This window comes from Etheostoma cragini, chromosome 17, assembly GCF_013103735.1.
Source record: "Etheostoma cragini isolate CJK2018 chromosome 17, CSU_Ecrag_1.0, whole genome shotgun sequence".
NCBI lineage: Eukaryota > Metazoa > Chordata > Actinopteri > Perciformes > Percidae > Etheostoma > Etheostoma cragini.
In genome coordinates, this window is record NC_048423.1 from 13973996 (window position 1) to 13993049 (window position 19054).

The window sequence follows — 19054 nt, forward strand, 5'->3', positions numbered from 1 at the left end:
GTGCACTGGTTTGCGACTTCAATTTAGCTAAACAGTATGATAACTAAGGAGGACACAAAATGGCCACAGCCCACTTCACTAGCAATTTGGTGCCAGCCATTTGTATATCACTCTTGAGTTAAAATCCATTTATTCTAAGTGGAAAATGTCTGATGAAACTCAAAGGATGGCGGTGTTGTAGGTTGAAGCATCCTTCAAATCCAATGCTGTTACACACCTAAATCTAGGCTTCTCAAATAATGCAAAATTCACTTAAAACAATGTGTTTTATACATCCACGTTTCATTACTGGGTTTTAATGTAAGTAGATCCTGTTGCCATATATAATTAAATTTTGTAAATAAGCTTGTAATGATGGGGAATGTGGATTAGCCTCTCAGCACGGCGCCTCGGATTAAAAATGTCCGCCTGCTGCTCTCGCTACTCTATACGCTCCCATGTTGTGCTGTGGGACTTTAATGTCTGTTTTAATGTGTGTTTTTGAGAGTCTGTGATACGCCACACCTCCCCCTATGGCAGATTCTGGCCGATATACTGTACACAGTACAGTATACCCACCACAATGCATTAGACTACACCACTGATTAGTTACAGTATATAGGGGGAGGAATATCACAACATTAACTGTTGCTTTTCACTGGAAAAAAAATAATTGAAACCTCATGTGTGGGTAGAAAGAGACAGTCCTGGACTGTGATAATGAATAGGGGCAGTAATGCTCCTGTTGTGGAGGATGACCCAGTGTTTATGTGGTTACCAGGTACCAGCGGTTATATTTTACACTTTTCATTTCAGCATCTTTTATTTAACTGATTAATGGCACCTGCCTTACACGTGTGCAATAAATGTAATCCAGTGCTTTATGTCTTGGGTTCTTGTATATTGGAGCACTAACACAGCCTGGTTTACAGGTTTCTATCTTTTAAAAGGTATTTTATGACACACTTATGTGTGTTGAACACCAATTATTGTTTCACATGCGTTTATGTCAACAATAACTACTTTTAAGAAGTTATAGCACATGGTGTGTAAAATAATTCAAAACCAAGGTTTCTTCGTCCGGTTGAGATTTTTAGCATCTCATTGTCTTTAAAATGGAATAAAGTCAATTAAACAATATTAATTAAAAGCAAAGGTACAGTATGTTTAAAAGCTGTTTTAAATGAAACTAAGGAAAGGATATTTTAAAATCTTAAAGTTCATTCTTGACCTTCAAAACAACTTTTGACAAAACAATCTTACCTTTAGGTCCATTTAAAGTTGAAGCTTTCGATCACAGTAAATTATCTTCATCAGCATATGGAGTTTAGATTAAGAAATGTAGCGTAAAAATCCTTAAAGTGCTCAGAAAAGAAGTACATTTCAGCGTCTACATGTCTGCAAACTTCATCTGCTGATAAAGATGGTGCGATGTGATCAAAAGCTACAGACCAAATTCATATTGAGGTGAGATAGTTTTTTTTTTTTGTTATTTAAGGTTTTAAAAATAACTATTACAATCTTTATTTCCTCATATTTTGCACACAATATAATATCATTACAAAATATTGGCAGTATACAGAATAAATTAAACACTATCATATGTTGTTTTCTTTATTTGTAACAATAATGAATAATAACTGTCATCTGTTGTTATGTACATTGAGGCAAAATCTCACATCAGCTTGTTTTGTAGGAAATATAATTAACCACGAGTCAAACATTTTCTTTTCTTTTCTTTTTTTACAGATTTACAACATTTTTAACAAAGTGAAGTCAGTGTGACTTGATGACATTTTCATCCTCTCTCCTTTTATTTTGAACAGCGGGGCTGAAAAGACAGTCAGACGTGTACATAGGAGTTCATATTAAAAAAGAGGGGTTTCAGGATGTGTATCTTTGGTACATTAGCCCATACAGAACAACATAATTGAAAAAGGCACTTAAAGCAAACACAATCCTGATCCTGAATTGCTTTGGGTGGATATTTAAAATGGTCTATGAGAAAGTGGAGGAACTTTTATTTAGGAATACACTGGTGAACAAGAAAAGGAAATGCAGGCAGAGGTACAAGGAGAGTGGGATAAACATACACTTCTGTTCATTTTCATATTGTCTCAGAAATGTGAGCGCACCTTCCTGAAAATATCAAAACATCTCTTGGGTAGAAAAACTCCAGAACGAGCTAGATTTTTTGCAGCACGTAAAAAAAACAATGTGTTGTGTTTTTTTTTCTTCCATGAAGAGGGTGGCTCCTTCTGATTGAGATGTGGCTGGCACAAAACATGCTCCCAGGACTAGAGGTGAATGGATGGAAGGCACCAACACCAGCCCCTGGGAAGAAAGTGTGAAAAATGTTGTGTGCTCAGGGGAGCCAATCCAACAGTCTTTCTGTCTGTGTCAGAGTGGCTCTTAGTTCCCTGCAGGTCCCTTCACATCCAGAGACTGGTGGGCGGCTCCGGCCTGGAGGTTGCAGGCTGACGGGTCGCAGTAACCATTGGGACCAGCTGAACCAGGAGGCCCAGGTACACCGGGCTGTCCAGGAACACCAGGAGGTCCCCTCTGCCCATCCCGACCATCCTGACCGTAGCCGGGTTTGCCTGGCTCACCTGTATTCACAAAATTCATTTTAAGACGGTAGTTATACATTGAAATAGTTTTTGTGTGTAAAAGTGTAATCTTTAAAACAGTAGGGCAAATTTAAAAGGAAAAAAGTACTCACCAGGAAGTCCAGGAGGTCCTGGCTGACCTTTAGGTCCACGCGCAGTGGGCCCTCTGGAGCCTCGGTCTCCCATTTCGCCTGCAACATGTATTGTAGAATGATGATATTTGTGTAGGAACAAGTCATTGTTTTATTTGATGTATAATTCACTCACATCACCCAAATCATCAACACCTGCTAATACATTGATTACCTTTGGGTCCTTTCACTCCAAGGATTCCTGGTGGCCCTTTGAGTCCCGGAAGGCCTCTTGCTCCACTCTGCCCAGGGAAGCCATTGTCTCCTGGTTGCCCAGGTTGCCCTGGAGGTCCAGGTTTTCCAGGTAAACCAGCTACTCCAGACTCTGGCCTCCTTAAACTAGCAGCTAGCTGAGCCAGCTGTTCTGTTGGATCACAGCAGAAGGAAGATGGTGAACTTAAATCAATTTAAATGTATTGTAATTCAGCAGATGCACAACTGGCACCAAGACGTAGTATGTTTCTAAACAGTTGTAGCTGAAAGTTCAGCTGCATCAAGGGATACATGAATGACATTTTGTTATAAATCATCAAAGCCCAGAGCATCTCTCATGGAAGAGATGGTCCAACAGTTCTTGTTTTTGAGGTCAGAGTGACGCAGAGCAAGGTGAAACTGCGGCCACCATATCCCTCGAGCTTCTCCAGTTTTTCAACCTTATTCTATAGAACCTCGGTAAATTGAGCAGAAAGAAGATACTACTCTTTATTTCAGGTAATCAGCAACAGGAAAAGTACGTTCATGGAGAAAAGGATCAAAAATGAATCTCCCGTGGCTTCTTGCTGCATGGTATTTTGCACTTTAGATTCCACTTTTCCGGCTCCTAATGAAGATTCACGCAGCAGCTGCTTGACTACTCTTTTTCTTAAGATTTTCTTTCCAGGCAGACTCTTTGCTTGGAGGGGAGGGGAGCAGGTCTGCTGGAGGTGAAATTAATTTTTCAGCACATCGAGTATAAAAAAATCATGAGTGTAGGAGATGAGTTGTGAAGGCGTAAGAGCAACAGAATGAAGAGAACAGAGGTTGTGACTTCAGAGAAACATTTCTAAAGCTCGGAGAGGGGAATCTTTCATCCATCATATAAACAAAGACTGAAGCTTATTTCATGTTCTGGTTATGAGATCCTCCGAGTATTCCGCAACCCCCCAGATCAGTGAGACAGTGGAGGGGCGGATCTATGTGTGGTTGTGTAATGAGGCATTCTGGGAAAGATTAAAGTCATGAAAGGAGGCACAAGGGAATGATAAATGGGGTCAAAGGCCTATCAGTTCCTACCTTGCATTACTCGCATGCAAACTTGTTTGATGTGCTGATCGCTTGGCTCTTTACCCTGGAACAAAAAAAGATGACATAATATATTTAGGACAGTTTTTAAAACAGCCATGACAACACTGCAAAACAGGACTCTTTTGGTTCTACTGGCTTCATCCTCTTTGGGTGGAGACGATTCTTCTATTCTTTGGAAAAAACCTTTTCAGAGTATCTGGTGTATGCAGTTTGATCTATTCCCTGCAGCCTAACAATAGAAAAAGAGCTTATTTGCACACGTTGCAATTATGAGAAGGACATCAGAATATAAAGGTAAAGTATTCAGCTGAGAGGGACTTATTAATGGGCTCTACCTTTGTTATTTGTGTTACTTCCAGAAAGAAATACTTCCAAAGAATTAATAAGATGTTTTGGTTGGAAGTTTTAGATGACTGTGGTTGATAAGGAGTTAGGAAAAAAAAGGATTAAAGAGGAGTGACAGAAAAGGTCCAAAACAGTATTGTGGCTTTTTTTGATTGAACTTTTCTAACAATACACTGAATTCAGTGCAAAATACAAGTAAAAATAAAAGTAATGCAGTTTTGTAGAAATTGATATAAATACAATACAAAACATTACAATTGAGAAATTGTATGCTTTACATAACATCTTTAGCGGGCAAAACCTCTTGTATGTCCAAAACCGCTTTTCAGGAAATTAAAAAACGCGGATGTGAAAACATTTAATTGAGCTTTTTAGCTCAGATGAAGTGAGACGAAATCGCCTCGTCACTGTTTAAATATTTATCAAACCCTCAGACAGACTTAAAGGGTGAGTAATAGCACTGCTTTATGAACAAAAACATTAAAATGGCAAAATACTACTCCAACTACAACTACAACAAAATGCCAAAATACGGAGATATGTGATTTCTGCCCGACGGCGATCTTAAGGAAACTTTGCTCACAAGGAGAATATTTGTTATTATAATTACATATTTTGTATGATATGTATAACATATTTTTGTCCACCCGCCCACTCCCACTTCCCCTATGCTACAGAGGAATAACAAAACAATATCACCATATTTAAAGCACTGTGTAGAAGGAACAAATCATAACTGTTGCAATTTCAATTGGGATTAAATCACTTCAGATTGAAAGACCTCTCTTTCTGTGAGCTGATCACATTGTTATTGTGTCTACCTTGTAAGTCTTAGTGCTAAATCCAAATTTCAGAGTTTTGGTTGACATTTGGTTACTAGGCTTGTTGTCTCACTTTGCCAGACCCTCCTCCACAGCGCTGCGAAGGAGGGTCTGGCTACCCCACTCAGTATTCCTGGATGGGAGAAAAACATGCCTCGGTTTATTGCCATTTCTTTAAACCAATCACAATTGTCTTGGGCAGTGCTAAGCCCTGTATGGAGCGACGATGCCTCTACAAGATAACCTCGGGAAGGACCTTGTTTTGGTGGAATGTGTATGTTAAAAAGTAATTTTAGTCATGCAACTGAAAACTCAGATTGGACAGATAGTCTAGCTAGCTTTCTCAATTTATCCTGCAGAGATCTGAGAAAAGGTAAAAACATAGTCCTCATAAATTGAGCAGAGTTAAAAATGTCCACACAAGACAAGCCCCTGGCAACGGATATCAGGCCTAAATGAGTGGCATCCGGCAGAATACCCTTCGGCAACAGAGCAATCACAGAAGTGGAACGTTGAGGCTATAGACTATTTAGCTTCTAGCGTTCTCACTCTGTCATACCGCTGCACCGATATTGGAAGCATCCTCATACACTTTTTCTCTTTGACCTACCGCAGGGCCCTGGGACCCTCTGACTCCAGGTGGGCCCCTGTTTCCCTGCATGCCCCGCGGGCCAGGTGTGCCAGGTGGCCCCTCGATTCCAGGCTGGCCTCGACTTCCCTCGGGACCTCTTTGGCCAGGCTCGCCAGGGTTACCAACCTTAACAGAAAAAAAGACCAGAGAAATGTGACGAAACTGCAGCAATACCTCAATCATGTGACACCACAGGAAAATCCTAAGGTACCAGGATAAAATAATCAGTTTGAACTCACCTCTCCTTTAGGTCCTGATTCTCCTGACTCACCCTATAGCGCCATTTATAAAACACAGAGGACGGAAACAGGGACAATCGTTTTCTGGTGAGATTCTCTTCTGAATAGGATTGTTGAATGGTTCTTAAGTTAAATTAATAGTGTGTGTGTGTTGTTGTAACAACTTACAATATCCCCTTTGTCTCCAGGGTCTCCCTCATCACCTTGTGATCCCTGTGGAAAAAAAAACAGTCTGTAAATGATTTATGCAAAGCAACCTACTCCCCTATTAAAATGCAAAATCACTATTATGAGAGAATTAATATTCAGAATGAAGGTGTCAAACCTGCTCTCCTTTGGGTCCTCCTTCTCCACGTTCTCCCTGCAATAACCAAAATCATCGTTACAGTGGTGTGAATGTTATTTGCCCACACTAGAGGGAGCTGATCAGCTGTTAGCTGTTGAGCATCCATCTCTTTTTGACTGTTTAGGACAATTGTCTCTAAATCTGAAAAGGTCTTTCAATGGAACTGTGCACTTTTCTTACCCTCTCTCCCTTCACCCCGGGAAGTCCAGAAGGACCTGGGAGACCAGGAAGGCCGGGGTCACCTTTGGGTCCCTATGGCAAATAAACATGCACATCTGATAAGTAGGGAAATCTAAGCAGGGTTAACTAAAGAATTTTGAGATCCACGACATCCTTTAAAAAACCTAATAATGCCCTTTGCTTGTTAGTTTTTAAGCTATTTCATGAAGCACAACACCTGTTAACATGGCTGTAACTGCTCACCTATCAATAGTCATAGTGAAATAACTCATTGCTACGTATTCTTTAGGGCATGTGTGTGTGCCATTCCCCCTTTGATCACTGGACAACTGTCTGAGGAATGCCAGGAGAACAGAGAGCTCATTCAGCTCTACTTGTCTCCCCTTACTGTGAAAATGGACCTCATGTGAGATCCAGCCTCACTCTATTCTCTGAGACATTCCAGGGAAACAACAGCCTGGACTACATACTGAGGCTTTCCTTCTTTTAATCTTCTTATTTTCTAAGTATCAAAAGTCTATTTCACTGTCACAATGGCAGATAAGATATGTATAAGGTCTTTTCAAAATAAAGGAATGGATTTAAACTAGATATGAGTTTAAATTAAAATTAATCCAACATAACTTAAATCTATTCTACAGCTCTACAACTTTTGTGTTTATGACTTACTCTGGCACCTGGCTTGCCGGCTGAACCTACAGGGCCTTGCTCTCCTATGGCTCCCTGTGGGGAAGAAGAGAACATTATTAGAAAGTTAAAATGAATATTTGAACAAAAGAAAGGACAATAGAAACTTAAGCAGGAAAACATACTCACAGGTTCACCAATAGGTCCAATTGGTCCCAACTCTCCCTGTTCTCCGCGTTCGCCCTGAGGTGTGACAGAAAAATGCCGGTGACACAGTGAAGGTAACAAAAAATCACAGCAGTTTATCAACATGTGTTGCTCATCATACTAACTGCTTTCCCAGCGGGTCCCATTGATCCAGGCAGGCCTGCTTGACCACTGTCTCCCTGTGCAGAAACAACCAAAAGTTCATTTTAGATTTTGTCAATTTAAGAAAAACTAACTGAGTTCAAGAAACAGCTGATTGTATTTAATGATTAATCGAGCAAACAACCTTAGGGCCACTTAAGCCTTTTAGTCCAGGTACACCAGGCAAACCCTGAAAAAACGAAGAAAAACAGTCTTGAAGAGATGCAACAATAACAAGGAGAACGTCTTACAACAGAGGAGACATATTTCTTGCAGGAAGTGTCATTTGTACAAGAAAATACACTTCACTGTTAGAAACTCTGGAGCATAAAGAAAGCTTAGTGGATAAAAATACATTTGGTTTGCGCTTTTGACCTAAATAAGCTTAAGGTGATTAAAGGGATCTGGATATGTGGTGTAGGTGATGACTTTTAAGTCTAAAAGATCTTTCTTAACGCTGCCACAGGCGGGCCCATGTTTGCCAACTGATTCTCATTAGAGTTGTTTATTTGACTAATCCCATATTGGTGGGATGGAAAAACTCCGCTCTCACTTTTCTGCCGGAGAAAGACAGTGATTACCGGCTCATTGCTGGGGTGGAATTCAATAGTAATGTCTTGTAAAGACACAAAACGTACAGAAACGTTATATAATATAAAAAAAAAAAAGGAAAAGGCAACATAGAAAAATATTCTGCCTGCTGCTTGTTACTGCAATACCGATGTGGAGACAATGAGTACAGTACTGGAGCGTGCATGAGGCATGGTGCTTTAAACTGCTCCTGTCAGGTGCATCCAATCAGAGTCAGTTAGTTTGGGGTCAGAGGTCATACTCACAGGAAGCCCCTGAAGTCCGACCTCTCCAGGAACGCCTGCCTTCCCAATGCCTCCCTGCAGGGAAGGAGACAGTGAAAGAATGAAGCTAATCCTGCACTTAAAAGAGCCCATGGCAATACATTTATAAGTATTTAAACTGTAACATTAAGACTTACTAGTTTTATAAATAAAGTAGCAGAAATGTTGCTCTACCTTTGCTCCAGGCATCCCAGGAATACCCTCGCGACCATCTACACCCGGTAAGCCCTGGTGATAAAAAACACAAAGTGAAATAAGCAGTTTGCAGACAACGTGTCCGAACATTTAAACTTCATTTGGTGTCATTGATTAAACACTCACAGTCTCTCCCTTGGGACCTGGAAGACCTGTGATTCCTCTCAGCCCCAGAATACCCTAAAGAACAGAGCAACAGTCTATTGTGTTAAAGCTGTACAAACAAGATCCAGTGAATCAAACACTGGGTTATTGATGCGTCTGCTTACCGTTTCACCTTTAGGCCCAAGCTCGCCCATCACGCCTCTCTGGCCTTGATCCCCCTAAAATAATGCATTGAATCATACGCTACTCATATTATATCATATTTGCTGCTGAAATCAAAGCATTTGTGTTCTGGGACAAACTTACAGTTGCCCCTGAAACACCCTGGGGACCTGGAACTCCATCAAGACCTCGAGCTCCCTGCCAGAGAACAATAGTAGGATTGGTATTATAATCTGTTTACATAACAAACATTTTAATAGACATCTATTCGGGAAATATCTAAGGTATATGAAAAGTACCTTGGACTTAAAGATCATAAGAACACTTACCATGTCTCCCTTGCGGCCCATCATTCCCATGGCTCCACGGATTCCCTGAGGACCCTGAAATAACAAGCAGATCCAACAGGGGCCTCAGTGAGAAGATAAAAAGAGAACCTGACAGTTGTAACTTAAAAGACTCATATGTTATAATAAATGTAATATCTAACCACTGGTCCTTGGGATCCGACCTCCCCTGGACTTCCCTGGTCCCCCTCCTCACCCTGAGTGAACGAAAGAGAAACAAATTTAGAAAAGTAACATAAAGTCAATCAGATAAAAACACTGAACAGCAAATTTAACTTCATTATAAGAGTGAAACATTTAAACTGAGGCTGATCCTACAAGCTGTGTGTTAATTAGAAATCAGGCTTTCTGAAATGCGTTTAATACCCACTGTTTAATGGATTACAAGGGGGCAGAAGCAGACAAATTAACACCAAATTACCGTTGTGGTTTGCAAAATTACAATTAATTGATATACTGACTCCGTGGCAGACGTGAAGAGATCCATTAAGAGCGGTTCGGGTGATAGGTTTTCTGTCTTTAAAAAGGCAATTTCTTCTTTATTATTATATTTTGTTATTCTATAATTACACACATTAGAAATGGGTATTAAGACATTTAAACAATGCATAGCTGATAATTAAATATGACACATAAACACAACTGAATGCAATGAAATGGGTCAGCATCTGTTTACATCATAGAATGAAAACATATTTATAATTCTGCTTGATACAAAAACAGTCTCCAAAAAGAAGAAGATGGAACTCTAAGTTAGCCTGGCTGTTGAATCATTCAAAGAAATGTCTTTAAGTTCTGGTGGTTTCTTCCTGTCTTTGTTTATTGTCATAGATTTTTAAGATTGTTAAATGTATTACGGATTTACTGAAACATACCATTGTTTCTGTTCATTTCAAATACAAAATGAAGCACTGCATGTTATGTAACTAGCTCGAATAATCTCGTTTTGCCAGGGTGCAATCTTTCAGATACATACTTATTTTACATTTGAAATTTCTTTTTCAATATCATGACATTACACACTTTCAACCCAAGCACAACATCTGTTTGCTGTAAACATCTTTATATTTGTGAATGTCTGAGTGGAAAAACAGGCAGAAGGCCCCTCATGTGGAGCTTTCAGTAAGGGAGAAAATCATTCTCAGGGACGGAGCTCAGACTGACAGTAAATCATATCCTGGCACGGAGTGATAAAGGAGGCTCAGACTCATTTCCATTTATATAGTGCATAGACATATTACAGGGGAAGGCTAGTTGTGCTTAAACATCAGTTCAAATAAATCATCCTCCATGCATTACTAGGAGTCAGCGGCATTACAAACAGGCATGTATCACCTCCTCTTGATATACAGCAACACAAATTACACTTGTCTCAAAGGGGCCAGGAACCCTTTTTCCACAATTAAGTCAAGCAGAATTGTTTTCTGATGTGGAATGTTGTTCATATTTTTAAGTAACTATTTATGCAGTTTTATGTGAGTATGTATTACGTTGGTGATGTAGTATAAAACATTTCATAAGACTAGAAATACTTGGCTTTGGGTATATATTATATTATTCCCTAAATGAAATTTATATTTACCTTGTGCCCTTGTTTCCCAGGTTCTCCTGCATCACCTTTTACACCTTTGTGGCCCTTGAATTGTACAGAGTATAAAAGGAGCACTGATTACACATAGACACACACACACATTTTGGGACCCTAATGTGATTGTAGTGCAGCACACAACACTTTTGACTGTGACCCTCACTTTCATGCCAGGAAGGCCAGGATGTCCAGGGGCCCCAGGTGGACAAGAGTTTGGACACTAAAACATAAGAACATAAAAGTCAGCAAATATTCCTGCCAATCTATAAGAAATAAAAATCTAATTCATAATTTCCAAAAACAACAAAGCTTTACCAAATCGGCACTGCCTTGCATTCCAGATGCACCCTGACATTGGGAAAACAAATACAAGTTAACAGTTTATAACGTCATTTATCAACATCAAAATGGATCTAAGGAGCTTGTAAATCACTAGAGAAAGGACAGTGTGCAATGGTGGCATCGCTAACAAGGCCAATTTCATTTCATGTCTGCATCATGCTCCTTGCCTTGTGAAATATAAAGTCAAATGCAATCATTTGCAAATCTGTGTCACTTACTCTGGGCCCTGTCGGTCCAACAGGTCCCTGTGGCCCTCTCACACCCATGGACCCCTGTGGAAAGACAGAAAATGTGTCAAAAACTATACAAAGAGAATAAATGCACATGGCTCTTCATTGTGTTCATTAGGAGTCCTAGCACAAAGATTTTCTTTGCTTTACTTTGAATTACATACTCTGCTAGATGCATTTTAGGATTTAAAAATTATCAGCAATTAGCCTAAAGGCACAAGTTAACTTTTGGCTTAAAAAAAACCTTTAGGCCAGTTTGAATCTCTATAGTTAAGATTTTTTACCATTGGAATTTGTTTTTTTATTTGTTGTGTTTTCCCACCATAAAATATTGTTTTTGATCAGTTCCCTCTGTGGTGCATTCAGTATTTATAGTTTCTTAGTATTTTAAGAAACATCCATAAAACAAACATCAGATCTCTTTCATTTTTCTTTCTTACACAAATGTGCCTCAACCAGGTTTTAGCCATTCTGCAATTGTTTAATACCTAGTTCACATGTTATATGTGCAAATACTCATTCATATTTACTGTGAAAGTCCATAATTTTTTGTAAAGTAAGCAGTGATGCAAATTTAAATGCACTATGCCACATTGGGAGCTAAATCCAGATTGCAACCCTTACTGTATTGTATAGCCAAAATCACTGCTTTGAAATCCAATGTAAGCTGATGCTGACAACTATAGCCAAAGGGCACAATTTAAATAAAAATAAATAAAAAATAAGTCTCACCATTAAAGATCAATTCTGGTTCTTAAAGAGTCCATAAATAAATACCCAGAGGCGACAATTCAGTCGGCTGAATATTTTGTATATTTTGTGTTGATTTTCTGGCCATAAATCAATTTCTAAAACATCTTAGAATGTGTGGAAAAATGCTTAATCCATCACGTTGACATGAAAGCACAGTGTATCTATGTGTGTTAATTTGTTCTCTGTGTGTGTGTGTGTGTGTGTGTGTGTGTGTGTACAAATGTGTTGTCATAAGAGAGTTCAGGGGCTCAACCTCAGTTTATTGACACTACAGTAGATAGTGCCGTACAGTGCTGATGCATTATGTTTATCTGAATCAAATTGACAAATTTGGCGCCCAGGATATGTCCAATGAAAGTGGGTTCACCTACATACAGTATTTTTCACTCCAGTTTGGACCAACAGTTACTTTTTTGTTACCATGGCCGGCATATGAACATGAACACTTCTGTCATTGACCATTGGCAGCCATCAGTATTTCTTTGGATTTTTCTAACCTTTGGTCCTAGTTTAAAACAGAGTAACAGTCTCTACTTACAGGCGGTCCAACTTTTCCCAATTCGCCCAGAAGTCCTCCAGGACCGGGTGGTCCCTGTTCAAAGTCACATTTTAGAAATTCAATATTAACACATTTTTGACAAAGACCACCTAAATAGAATATAAACTGTGATGTTACATGTCATTTTAGCGGACACGTTTATTGATTATGTAGCATAAAAAAGTACTTACGGGGCGTCCATCTGGCCCAACACCCTGAAGAGAAACATATAAAGTATGACTCATGTGTGATTTAAGTTAATTGGGTGTAAACAATCAAATGTAGACAGCTTCTAGATTTCTTAATTTTCAGATGGGCATGGCCGATCTGATCCTTGGATTTAGAGAGTAAATGCAACTCACAGCTGCTCCACGAGGTCCAGATGTTCCAGGTTCACCCTGAAGAACGAAGGATGAATACATTAGACACAGAGAGAGATATTGCGATAAGCACTGAAATATTGTGTTCATGAATAATTGAGCTGTGCTAGCCTGCACACAGTCTAGGTTAACATTCCTCCAGCTCATCACATGACTGCACTTGACCCAGCAGTGTTTAGCCTAATGAGGACCGATGTTGGGGCTTCATTCCCCATGGAGATTAAGCAGAAGACTTGCAGGATTAAGTCTCATTTGTCATGAGGAATTGGTTTATGCACTGCGGCTCTTGTTGCCATGCCAAAAGACTGGACAGCAGCTTGGCACCATTTCACTGACAGTCCTTGAAGCAGGAAAGAAAAGGCTCATTAGTCACTCACTTTCAGTCCGGGGGGGCCGTCGGGTCCTGGATCTCCAATAGGGCCGGTCAAACCCTGCAGAGGAGAGACATCATGCTTAACGAATACATCCTAACAAACCTTAGTGCACCTCAATGCTATATATTTTCACCTTGTATTTGTAAATTATGCAGCACGCAATATCCCCCACCCCTCCTGTTAATATTTGTAAATACAACATCAGATCCCCATGTATTACATCATCATAACATTAGTGGGAGGAGTCCTACGTATTCATAAGTGGGATTGACTGTAATGCCCTCCTCTGAAGTATTTCTATATATACTGCACAGCAGCTCCACGTTCTTCAGTCACATTGAAATCAAAGCACATCATGGACTCCTTGAGAGCATGTTCAACTTCACAGACACACAAAAAAAGTCAGCTCAGGGCAGAGGGCAAAACTCTCACACTGCAAACCAAGCACAGAGCAACATTCCTCTGACTCGTTTCAAACAAGAGCACTGAAAGAAATCATTCCACACTGTTTTGAGGATTGTCGACAGGAGATACCAAAAACGGCCAGCCAACAAAGCTGCTACTGTTCTCAGAGGTATAACACAGGAAATACATAATAATAATATTATGTAATCAACATAAGCCTTTTAAAGTGAACTAAATTCACCTACTTTGTTAGTCTATCTTCAGCACCATTATTATTTCTGGATGTTTTCCTAACCCTTAAACTCCAGGGAGCAAAGTTAATCACACTCTGCCCCTGGTTTACACTCTTGCAAAGGAAATTTGAATTTGTTCATCCTGATTAATAAATTCCTCGCATTTTTGCACAGATTTCCCCAACATCCCCTACTTAATCTAAAATTGCATTGGTTTCTCTACACAACTAAGTGTGAGCATAACCTATACAGTGGGAGGATCACACTTTGTAGTTCCACCCACTTGCAGACTCCTGGAATGCGTGTTGACCTCGTCGTGGCCAACAATAGAGCAAATGTCAAATTTATAAAATATAGAACATATGGTACTCACGTCATTTCCAGGAATTCCAGGTAATCCTGAAGATCCGGGTTTCCCTGCGTCTCCATCAGGTCCCTGAAAACAAAGTTTCCACACCAAATTTCAGTGACAAAAACTTACAATAAAAAAAACAATGCACCTTTTCATTGTTTTTATTAAATGTTATAATTACAGGAAGTCCCTCCTCGCCATCTTCTCCCCTTTCCCCCTGAAACAAAACAGATTCAATGTTTTAAGGTGAGCAAACAGTGAACTATTTGCATATTGTAAATGATATGTACAACAGAACTGAGAGCTCTTACATCAATGCCATCAATTCCTGGAACACCTGCAGGTCCAGGAGGGCCAGGAGGTCCTTGGGTCCTCTGAATAATAATAATAATAATAAGATATATAGGAATAAAATATTGTTTGCCATTTCTTGTACTGGCATAATGTTACACAGACAATATGAAAAGATGAGAACAGGTGCAGCGCCTTAATGTATGTGACTAGAAGAAATACATAAGATATTTAGGTCATTTGCGATTGCAGAATTCAGAAGCATTATATTGCTCTTTTGCAAAAGGAAAAGTTTAACAATGAGACTCCAGACAACAAAGCATCCCTGACTTTTTCCCAAACAGATATCTGATCAAACGATCTCAACATTTTGCCAAAATTTTGGGTCAAATTGATCTTATTATTTAGCAACAGGAGAACACTCACCTGCACCTCTGTTACATCAGTCTGTAGAGACAAACAGGGAGAGCAGAGAGAGAGAGAGAGAGAGTATGAGAAAGATAGAGCGAGAGAGAAGGAAACATAATAAGTCTTACTTGAGCGGTGCATATGAGGACAAGCTGCAGAAGCAGAACCAAAAGCGGCCCTCTAACGCTGGGGGCTTGAGCCATGTTCTCCCCGTGGGCAGGAAGGGTAAAAGTTGTAGTCCTTTCTCTGGGATTTGTTGGGTTGAAGGAGCCCCCGACAAAACAACCCAACTAAATCCGCTTCAGCTATCTAGACCGTCCTAGGTTCCATAGCCATCAGGGGCTCATGGATATTCATACGATGTTTGGTTACAGGAAAGGATTGGAGGGTTTGCGCAGGGGGTGCACACCGTGGGGAGGGGCCACGGCGCAGACATCACCAATAAGCAGGATCAGCGGGTTATTTAACCTCTGATGAGGATTTTATTAATTTAAGTTTGCACTGTCATCCACAACTGTCTCTTAAGAGGACTAATATGGGGACAAGTAGAACAAAGATTAAAGACACAAAGATGCAGTATTGGTCAAAACTGCTTTTACGCACACAATTTAAAATCTGCTTGATGGAGTCCATCCAAACCAATACTTTGTTCTGTAACATCAACCTATGAGCTCACCTTGTGTTTCCTTGTGTTATTTTAATTGTTCTTACCGATGTCCTGGCTGGGAGGTCATAACAAGCATCAGTTCGGGCTCGCGTCATGTCGCAGTGAATCAGCATCGACTGGAGTTCAAACTTGATAGATACATGAAGGAAAACATAGCATTAGCACCGCACCTTAATGAGAGATATCTCGCACCCTAATCCTGAACCATTTGTATCTTAAAAGTCCACATGTCGTCGCTGCGTCCCAAGAGGAAAGCAAAAGGCTGTTTCCATTAACAATAAGACCCAGCTCTGGAGTGTCTGCAGCATACGATAAAAAGCAGAAAGCAGACTGTGATAGCAAAATACATTTGTTACAGGGCTCATAATCGAAAGAGTACAATGGGATTGAAAAATGTAGCCTATACATTAGTTAGTTCAAATGTGTTCAATGGTGGGAAACCTGAATTCGTGCGTAACTTCTACACATGCGCCACTTTGGAAACCGTGCTGCATTGTGTGGTACTGCGGGATGGTTTAGCTTGTGCACAACTCGTATTCTTCACCAGAACATGCAACAAATTCCACATATTTGTCGGTAAAGCCTGAATGGAACACGCCAGACTTCAACTAATGAGCATTGTTACAGACAAACCAAACAGGAGGGCGAGAAAACGCATGGATTCCCAAACGTTTGCATGTCAACCCATACGCAGAAACTCCTCTTCTTATAGTACATGTGTAATTATATACACGTGTTGTATTCCTGCTGCAACAATCTGTACGCATTTCAATGTTGCAATGCCACTTCAACTACTACTACTACTAATACTAATACTACTTGGTCGCTAATAAAATACCCTTTTATTGGGGTATGTACTATGCTGCAAAGATGAATTTAGTAGTTTTACTTTTTCAGTGATGGCCAACTATTTTGATATTCGATTCATCGGTTTGAATATAGGAATTCTCTACTTTTGGCTTCTTTTTGGCGCATTTTAGGCCTTTATTTGATACTGTAGTCGAGTTGAAGCCATGACAGGAGAAGGGGGGGCAGCAAAGGGCCGCAGTTCTTTGCAGCAATTTCTGAGCCTCGATCGGTTCATGGCAAGCTCAACCAGGTGAGCTACCCAGGCGCCATTTGAGGACGTCATCTTGGGTTTTAGCAGACAGTGAAACCATTTCCACAATTTTTTTTGATTTTACAGCCCAAACAACTAATCGATTAATCCAGAAAATTAATGAAAGATTAATCGGAAGTGTAAATAATGTTAGTTGCAGCCCTAATATACTGTACTTTATTTTGAAGGGAGACACATACGGTTTTCCTGTTCACCTTGAAATGTAGCTACTAAATAAGGGAAGTTTGGCGCACGTGATTGATAAATCAAGTAGTTAAACAATTTACTCAAATGGTGCAAACCGATTTTATGTACAAAAAAAGTAAAAAGGATTTTCTTTAAATAATTTAAATGGTAAATAAAGTCATATGGCCTATATATATATATATATATATATATATATATAAACGTGTCACACGTGTCACAATTCTTCATATGTTATCTGCACACATTTAGTCAAAAAGAAAGCCGAAATAATTGTCCTTTATTTTATTTGAAATTGGAATAAATATATCACGTGTCACAAAATTAACACTGTCAAGTAATGTTGTCTACCAGTGTTCCTTGGTATGCTTAAGAAACGTGATTACTATGATGACGTTTTTGGGGTGTGGCTCTGCAAGTGGTTGCACTTTCTTAGTACTTTATGCTGAAATAAAATTCTATAATGTCAGAAATGTATAGCCTAGGTCTTGCTTTAGTTGCACTACTCAGTGTGCTGTAACAGACGTAGACCTACCGGAATCGCCACCACTGGGTTGTCTTTGAGCTTTCCTATCAACGTGAATCCATCCAGACTGAGTTTTTGTCGTGGTGGTATGTTCAGGGAACCGATCGTGACACAGTCCACGAAAAGGCTAACCGAGCGCCTGTTGACGTGCAGCAGGACTGTGTGCCACTCATCATTGAAAAGAAAAGTCAGGGGGCTGAATGCAACAGTCTGCCTCCCGGTTTCCAGCGCTGTGAAGGTAAACTCCACAGACTGAGACTCCCCATTGAGCCGGACGGCCAGCTGCTCGTTTCCATTAACATCCTGCATTTGCCAGATATTCCAGATTTTATCGATGGTGCTGCCACTCATGCGCAGCACGGCCACAAACGCAAACTCCTCCGGCAGTCCCAGAGGATAAGCTGATCTGTTACATATAGGATGGACTATCATTATTAAATCCACAGCTTCTTTTAAAAACTAATATTTCAATAAGGATTTATGATGTGTGTGATTATGTGTACTGAACATGGCTTGTATCATGCACTGTTGTCTTGTTAATAATGTTCCAAACATTAATTGTATCATGTGAAATTTCATGTTTGTGAAGTATCATTTTTTTAATTGTATTACAGAATGAATGTGATGGTGCAGATAAGGTGATGTTCAGGACCATGGACAGGGTAGATGGCGTTACACCAGCTGTACCACTAGGCGTCAGTATTCACTCATGCAACTCCATTTCAACATCCTGCAGCTTACCTTGTGTTGATCCTGAAGTTGAATGCTGGGCCTATTTGATAAGCAACATGCTCAGGAGATGATCCTGGAACTTTTTTAACAATGCCCCTTCTTGCCAGCTCAGCAATGTGGAACTGGGACATAATATAAAACCCTAAGGGTATAGGGACAAAAGAGTGGTCAAATGCAAAGTCACATTAGTAGGTAGATCCTAATCAATGGTTAGGAAGCTATACAGTACATACAAAATGAATGAATAAATTAATTAATTAAAAATCATGATTTTATATTAATTACTGCAATAACAAATATTTGGAGTCAAATTATTCAGTATTCAGTGTCAAACAGTAGTGTAGGTTATACATATTTGGTTGCCTTTCCCAAGCTACAGTATTACAAGATGATCTTTTACAGTTTCACAAAAACACAGCATCTGCATTATATCTTTATGTTTGACTGTGATATATATTCTTTCACATAACTAATATTATAAAGTTCTTTTCTCATGCAGGCAGGGCAAATGGCAAGCAAAAAAAACAACAAACTGTGTTTAGTTTTTGTGAATCCACCTGGGAAATGATCCTCCCCAACGTTGATCTGAGGGCACATGGACTGCTGCTCCCTATGAATGTCAACTTGAGATGAAAATCTAACAGCTGCAAGATGGAAACAGAAAGCAGCCCGTTAGTAGTCGAAGACAGAGAGAGAGAGAGAGAGAGAGAGAGAGAGAGAGAGAGAGAG

At 39.8% G+C, this 19054-nt stretch overlaps 1 protein-coding gene across 1 annotated transcript; it reads right to left on the minus strand.

The window, feature by feature from the left end:
• Positions 1-1769: 1769 nt before the first annotated feature.
• Positions 1770-15457, minus strand: LOC117960476 (collagen alpha-1(IX) chain-like). The gene is made up of 32 exons (XM_034898394.1): positions 15226-15457; positions 14710-14772; positions 14580-14615; positions 14420-14482; positions 13412-13465; positions 13017-13052; positions 12846-12869; positions 12655-12708; positions 11352-11405; positions 11107-11139; positions 10955-11011; positions 10786-10839; positions 9347-9400; positions 9186-9239; positions 9001-9054; positions 8859-8912; positions 8716-8769; positions 8569-8622; positions 8377-8430; positions 7686-7730; positions 7525-7578; positions 7382-7435; positions 7235-7288; positions 6566-6637; positions 6365-6400; positions 6208-6252; positions 6040-6072; positions 5780-5926; positions 3992-4046; positions 2895-3083; positions 2702-2779; positions 1770-2588 (listed from the first exon to the last, which is right to left on the minus strand). The coding sequence occupies exons 1-32, from the start codon at positions 15298-15300 to the stop codon at positions 2392-2394; spliced, it is 2040 nt and encodes a 679-aa protein (XP_034754285.1). The 5' UTR covers positions 15301-15457; the 3' UTR covers positions 1770-2391.
• Between the last annotated feature and the right edge of the window lie 3597 nt (positions 15458-19054).

Bases quoted from the DNA above. Each gene is read 5' to 3' on its own strand.
- LOC117960476 (XM_034898394.1), bottom strand. From the start codon at position 15,300: ATGGCTCAAGCCCCCAGCGTTAGAGGGCCGCTTTTGGTTCTGCTTCTG. The intron at 4,047-5,779 runs GTAGGTCAAAGA...TTTTTGTTCCAG, and splicing joins GAGGGTCCCAGGGCCCTGCG to GGTAAAGAGCCAAGCGATCA. The intron at 2,780-2,894 runs GTAATCAATGTA...TACATGTTGCAG, and splicing joins TGGAGTGAAAGGACCCAAAG to GCGAAATGGGAGACCGAGGC.